This window comes from Eriocheir sinensis, chromosome 69 (genome assembly GCF_024679095.1).
Source record: "Eriocheir sinensis breed Jianghai 21 chromosome 69, ASM2467909v1, whole genome shotgun sequence".
NCBI classification, from domain to species: domain Eukaryota; kingdom Metazoa; phylum Arthropoda; class Malacostraca; order Decapoda; family Varunidae; genus Eriocheir; species Eriocheir sinensis.
The window spans coordinates 4,130,493-4,137,992 of record NC_066577.1 but is presented as its reverse complement, the minus strand read 5'-3'; the positions used below and the strand labels follow the sequence as shown (position 1 = coordinate 4,137,992).

General features: G+C 43.0%; 1 protein-coding gene across 1 annotated transcript in view; it reads right to left on the bottom strand.

Annotated features, from left to right (window-relative positions):
• The window catches only part of LOC126988411 (integrin alpha-PS3-like), a 58,187-nt gene that overhangs the window by 34,296 nt on the left and 16,391 nt on the right, over positions 1 to 7,500 (bottom strand). Inside the window, exons 2-8 of the mRNA XM_050846469.1 lie at positions 7,316 to 7,500; positions 6,332 to 6,459; positions 5,972 to 6,072; positions 5,648 to 5,774; positions 4,584 to 4,670; positions 4,210 to 4,424; positions 3,773 to 3,985 (exon numbers count right to left, since the gene is read on the bottom strand). The exon at positions 7,316 to 7,500 is cut by the window's right edge and continues 18 nt beyond it. Of these exons, the coding sequence (XP_050702426.1) occupies positions 3,773 to 3,985; positions 4,210 to 4,424; positions 4,584 to 4,670; positions 5,648 to 5,774; positions 5,972 to 6,072; positions 6,332 to 6,459; positions 7,316 to 7,500 (1,056 nt within the window). The remainder of the gene's footprint in view (positions 1 to 3,772; positions 3,986 to 4,209; positions 4,425 to 4,583; positions 4,671 to 5,647; positions 5,775 to 5,971; positions 6,073 to 6,331; positions 6,460 to 7,315) is intronic.

The window sequence follows — 7,500 nt, the reverse complement described above, 5'->3', positions numbered from 1 at the left end:
CACGCCACGAAGGAAGCCCATCATAACTGACGAGCAGAGGAAAAATCGGAAGATTTTTTGTAAGAAATACCTGGCCTGGGATCTTGAAAAGTGGAAGAAAGTGTTGTGGACGGATGAGGCTATTTTTACTGTCACTAGCAACCGCGGAGGTAAGGTGAGGTATCGCCGCAGCACGGACCCCTGCCCGCCCAAGTACACAGAAGGGACGGTCACGCACCCCGACTGTCATGGTTTGGGGTGCTTTTCGGTACCATGGCATAGGCAAGTTAGTGGTGTTACCCAAAAATGTCACAGTGAATCAGGAGAGATACCTGGAGCTCCTTTCTGACCACCTTGAGGACTGTTTCGATTCGTGTCAGAGGGAGGTATTCCATCACGATGGTGCACCGGCTCACAGGTCCAAGTTAGTGCTTGGTTGGCTGGACGTTGTTGGTGTGGACTACGTGAAGGACTGGCCAGGTAACAGCCCTGATCTTAACCCCATCGAGAACCTGTGGGCTTTGATGAAAGCCCGCCTACGGGGTCGCAACACTTCAAGCATACCAAATCTTATCGCCGAGCTGCAAGACATCTGGGCAAACCTGTCCCCCAACCTACTCCAGAACCTTGCCCTCTCCGTTCCTTGACGTCTCCAGAGCTGCCTGAAGAAGAAGGGGTACGCGACAAAGCACTAGAGGTAGAGTAAGCTACCCATAAATATAATTTTTCTATTTACACACACACACACACACACACACACACACACACACACACACACACACACACACGGCCCGGTAGCTCAGGGGTAGAGCGTCTGTCTCACAACCAGAAGGACCGGGGTTCAGTTCCCCGGCCTGGTGAAGATAAGTTGGGTTTATATTCTTTCACGTGTAGCCCCTGTTCACCTAGCAGTGAGTAGGTACGCGACGTATGGCGAGGAGTTGTGACCTCGTTGTCGCGGTGTGTTGTGTGTGATTGGTCTCAGTCCTACCCAAAGATCGGTACTACGAGCTCTGAGCTCTGAGCTGAGTGTGATATATATATATATATATATATATATATATATATATATATATATATATATATATATATATATATATATATATATATATATATATATATATATATATATATATATATATATATATATATATATATATATATATATATATATATATATATATATATATATATATATATATATATATATATATATATATATATATATATATATATATATATATATATATATATATATATATATATATATATATATATATATATATATATATATATATATATATATATATATATATATATATATATATATATATATATATATATATATATATATATATATATAAACACACACACACACACACACACACACACACACACACACACACACACACACACACACACATTTCTTTTTTTACAGCAGAGGAGTCAGTTCAAGGGCATAAAAAAGGCCCGCTACTCACTGCTCCTAAAAAAAGTTAGAGGAGTGGCCGAAAGAGAGGTCAATTTCGGGAGGAGAGGTGTCCTGATACCCTCCTCTTGAAAGAGTTCAAGTCGTAGGCAGGAGGAAATACAGATGAAGGAAGATTGTTCCAGAGTTTACCAGTGTGAGGGATGAAAGAGTGAAGATGCTGCTTGACTCTTGCGTAAGGGATTTGGACAGTAAAGGGATGAGCTTGAGTAGAGAGTCGTGTGTGGGGAGGCCGCGGGAGGGGGGGAAGCATGCAGTTAGCAAGTTCAGAAAAGCAGTCAGCATGAAAATATCGATAGAAGATAGAAAGAGAGGCAACATGGCGGCGAAATTTAAGAGGTAGAAGACTATTAGTAAGAGGAGCAGAGCTGATGAGACGAAGAGCCTTGCGCCATCTTGCATTGGCTCATGCTGCCCTCCCGGAGCTCATCTTTAATCCTAGAATTTAGAGTCCGGGTTGAAAGGTGGTCTTCTGGACAGCATGGGGAGGCGGTGGCTGAGTCGTCAAAGTAACGGCCTCGTGTTCAGGAGGACGCGAGTTCAATCCCCGCCCGGTGCCACCAAGCTGGGATTTTTCAGCCGCCGCCGAGTGGATTAAAACTACCCACATGCTGCCCAGAAGACCACCTATCAACCCGGACTCTAGATTCAAGGATCAAAAATGAGCTCTGGGAGGGCAGCATGAGCCAATGCAAGATGGCGCCACTATAAACACTCGCCTGCGCCAGAACGGGCTGGGCCGACCATCAGGAGCCACCGGAATGAAGCCTTGGACCGACCATCAGGATCCACCGGGAAGAAGCCTACCGGCGCAATAGGCAGCAATGTAAAAAAAAAAAAAAAAAAAAAAATGTGGGTAGTTTAAAGCCACTCGGCGGCGGTTGAAAAATCCCAGCTTGGTGGCACCGGGCGGGGATTGAACTCGCGTCCTCCTGAACGCGGCGCCGTCACGCTATCCACTCAGCCACCGCCTCCCCAGGTTTCCATATATATATATATATATATATATATATATATATATATATATATATATATATATATATATATATATATATATATATATATATATATATATATATTGATAGAGCTTTTGATAGAGTCTGGCACAAGTCTTTGCTTTCTAAACTGCCCTCTTTCGGATTCTATCCTTCCCTCTGTTCCTTTATCTCCAGTTTCCTTTCCGACCGTTCTATCTCTGCGGTGGTAGACGGTCACTGTTCTTCCCCTAAACCTATCAACAGTGGTGTTCCACAGGGCTCTGTCCTATCACCCACTCTCTTCCTGTTATTCATTAATGATCTTCTTTCCACTACAAACTGTCCTATCCTCTCATACGCTGACGACTCCACTCTGCATTACTCAACTTCTTTTAATAGAAAACCCTCTAAACAGGAAATACATGACTCCAGACTGGAGGCTACAGAACGCTTATCCTCAGACCTTGCTATCATTTCCAATTGGGGTAAAAGGAACCTTGTGTCCTTCAATGCCTCAAAAACTCAATTCTTCCACCTATCAACTCGACACAATCTTTTAAACATCTATCCCCTATTTTTCGACAACACTCAACTGTCACCTTCTTCAACACTAAATATCCTCGGTCCATCCTTAACTCAAAATCTTAACTGGAAGCTTCACATCTCCTCTTTCACTAAATCAGCTTGCTCGAGGTTGGGCGTTCTGTATCGTCCTCGCCAGTTCTTCTCCCCTGCACAGTTGCTATCCACATACAGGGGCCTTGTCCGCCCTCGTATGGAGTATGCATCTCACGTGTGGGGGGGGCTCCACCTACACAGCTCTTCTGAACAGAGTGGAGTCTAAGGCTCTTCGTCTCATCAGCTCTCCTCCTCTTACTGATAGTCTTCTTCCTCTTAAATTCCGCCGCCATGCTGCCTCTCTATCTTCTGTTGATATTTTCACGCTGACTGCTCCTCTGAACTTGCTTAATGCATGCCTCCCCCCCTCCCGCGGCCCCGCTGCACACGACTTTCCCTTACGCACGAGTTAACCAGCATCTTCACTCTTTCATCCCTCACGCTGGTAAACTCTGTAACAATCTTCCTTCATCCGTATTTCCTCCTGCCTTAGACTTGAACTCTTTCAAGACCTCTCTTTCGGCTACTCCTCAGAACGCTTCTCCATGTGAACAGTGACTAGAGTTTTTTTTTTTTTTTTTTTTTTCCCTTGAGCTGTTTCCTTTGCTGCAATAAACAAAACATGCACACACACTCGCACGCACTTATTCTAATGCCTTAGTAAGAATTCATCTTGAATAATACATTTGTTAAGTGTCTTAAGACGCACCTCTCCACTGAGAAAGGTGTGAATCCTGCCCACATCCGAATGATTGGTGCGAGAAAACATGGGCGAGCCGACAATCAGGTCAGTCAGGCCATCACCATTGACGTCTGCTGCCGTCAGCGCTGCTCCGAAGTACTCACCCAGCTGCTCGCCCGTCAACACTTTGGCCGTATCCAAGTCTGAATACCCCCTCCAAGCGAAATCAAAAACAATAACCTGAAATACAATGCATACCTAATTATTGTTCATGGTAATTACGGAAACAAAATGTAAAATGCCAAAACATACCAGATGTAAGCACAAGCATACTGGTGTTTGATAAAGGGGAGACTGGGTACAGACACCCTGACAAAAGTCCCATATCTTGACCCTGTAAAGGCAAGCTGTTTGGGAACGTATGAAGAGATCACATTAAAAAAAAAAAAAAAAAGAATACTTGCCTTGCCATAGAAATCAGCACCTCCAGGAGCACCACCTGCATAAAGTATCTTATCCTTCGACAAAAATCTTCCCGAGGTGACGGCGTACCCAAACATATCATGGGGTTTGACAGTGGAGATGTACACAGGATCAGGCACCAGCACAGTTTGAAACATTCGGTTCTTTGAAAGCCCCATTTCTGATACGCCTCCGTCCTCCAAAAGTATTACCGATCCTGTGTGGAAGTGGCAGTTAAGATCCAGATAAAATAATACTAAATGTCCCACACTGATTTTAAACATGATGAAGTAATGGTACATCATATTGCCACCCATGCAGGGATACCTGGCAGCTACAGTTAACCATAATAGCTATATAATACAACAGCCCTTACCATGCCACTTGACACCGGGAGCTCCGACTATGAACTTGGTCTGGTTTTCAGGGAAGTGGATGGACATGCCAGCTTGTCCATGTGATGCTGTTAAGAAAAAGGAGTTATAGGAACACAAAAATTCACTCAAGTCATGTAGAAAAATGTTGATTCTAAACATGCTAAATTTGCTATCAGAAATAACCCTTCATTTTACTGCTAACTTTATCTTGAACACATAGAGATGTATTACAATGTGGTATGAAATGTGGTTTGACAGAACACTGCAGTAAAGTGGAATGTGAAGTTAACCATTGAGTTGCCGTTGCTCAACATGACTTTGATTTGACGGTGAAGTGCTAAGACACGCCGCAGTGAAGGTTGTGGGCTGGGCATTGAAGCATTGGAGAGGTTCATTTTCGTTGATCACAATTGATCAGAAGCACAATAATATCAGTACGGATGAAGTATGTAATTAGATTTTCTTAAGTGATACACGTACGATATATTACAATTTCTCAAGGTAGTTTTTTCTTCGGTTACTTTGCCAAAAGCTTGTAGCTTTAATGCAATCTAAGGCTACAAGTTTATCCAAAAACTTACTTTCAGTTGTCTTATATTAACTTATCTTCTTGGCAACACTGACATGAGTGATATCCCAGTATCGAATCCAGACACCAGTCATCAAGTCATTGCATAACTTTTGTTCAGTACGGTCATAGAAAAAAGTATTTTTCATGAAAATATCTACGAATTATTTGAAGAATACTTTCATGAAGTATTTGCATTTTGTTCACAACATTTCCTGTATTCGTATTCCTGTTCTTAGAAACTCAATACTTAATGCTTGTATCTACCCGGTCCCTGAAATGCAACAGCAAGACTTAAGGTTACAGGTCTCAGAAATAAGGTGTCACATAACTCAAATTGAATGTTAGGGTGTGAGTTATGTAGCCCGCATCACATCTTGTTCCCCGCACTTGTTTGTTGTCAAGATTTGCTGCAGCGTGTTACACTTGACAACATGCTTTTGATGGTAAAGACCTCAAGCAGATAAATATCTCCTAAAGGGACATCAGACTCACTTTGAGGAAAGAAAGGAAACTCCTTCTTGATCATCAGAGGGGAAGCGGAGAAGTCCATCCAGAAGCACACACCTTTCATTATTTGTTGACGGTAAATCCACTGGTTGCTCCATCGAGGTGCACACACCTGACGGTACATTAAATAAAACGGACAATAAAGCATTGGCAGGTAATTCACCTGAGGTCATATTAAAAAAATGCAATGTTTATTTATTACTCTAGTAAAGGAGCTACTTAGTCTTCTTGAATTGTGAAAAAAATAGTTGCACAAGGTAAAGAAGGTTTGGGATAATTATGTGAAGAAGAAAAATCAGGATGCCTCACCCCAGTAACTTGTCTGTCTTCTTCTAAGTGTGGCTGGCTGTCCAAACTTCCTCCAAGCCAGCCATAGCTGGAAAGGTCGTGGGAACTGCACTTTGCATTACCTGAGAAAGAGATTTACTTGGATTCACACAGACGATGAGACCCTAAGGTCCAGCGCAGATGATCTGTCTTTAAAGCTAAGAGGTGACACCAAACGGGCATCAAGACGACTTTTGCCTTGGTGAACATTAACTTGGAGAAAGTGGTTCTTGAGTTTGTTTTCAAATACATTTATCATCCGTCATTAATTAAGAACCATGAATTATAAGAGTATATAGATATTTTTTTACAAGGAGTATTAGTAATGTGCTCACTGCTTACCACTTCTGTCTACGATCACCTCCTCGCAAACATCTCCCTCCAGATTGCACTTGAACATGGCTCCGGGTTCAGTGATCTGGGCTGAGTTGCAGAAACTGGAGTTGGCGCGGGGAGCACCCACCAAAACCCTGCATGTTCAAAGTTGGCACATTAGCCCAGTGTGTACATCCTGCCTTCCCCTTGCCTCTGCCGCCCCCAAATGATGCTGTCTACTAACGAAGCTTGCTGAACACGTACTGACAACTTGAAACCGATACGATTTCGAGACTCCTCAACCATTCTCGAGCAACTTGAAGTTAATGTGGAGCTCAAATAGACCGGGGAGAGTGAACATGTTATTGGTGAAAACTAAAGTTGAATCAAAGTCAGCAAATAATCATACAACAGCCTTTGTTAAAGAATAAATATGAACTAATTGAGTACATGAAACTTTCCTTAAAATATAACTGTGAACAACTAGAGAAGCGGCACTGCTTCTACCGGAAGTGCCCTGTGCTTGGCTGGTGCTTGGGGCGCTGAGGTAAGCACTAAGGCAATGGGATGTCTTGGGTATGCAGGCATTATGGTACTGGTGGCATAAAGGCAAAGTATAGGAAAAGAGAGGTGGACCTACATTATGCATGAGGTATTTGTATAAGCAAAGTCAGTACTTGGATGAGCATAGATATAGATCCAACAGAGGGAGAAATACTGCACTGCCTTAGCGTGAGGCAAGTGAGCACCACGGTGGGACATACTCTGAGCTGGAGATCCTGCTTGACATGACAATTTAAGTTTTTGTAATTTTGGTTCAGACAAATTGGTAAAATGTTTAAAAAGCTGTATTATATATCGATGTAGTCTTAGAGGAGAGGCTGACAGTTTATCAGTATGGTAATCTGTCCACATCATGGCGAGTTGCCGCATCTCTCTCAGTCTTTCATAAACAGCATATCTGCTACTGTAAAGAATCGAGCGTGGGCATCAGGGATCATCACCACCCACCAGTTTGTGTTGTTTTTACTGTTATGCAGAAGAGCAACAGAGAAGCCGAAGTAAGACTCCCGCCCTTGGGTCGCAAAGTAAGGATCGCTATACACATCCGCTGTGCGAGGCTCCAGATTGAAGCAGGAGGTGAGAGGAGCCATCCACAACATCCACAGCATCCCCGCCAGGAAGCAGGGCACCCT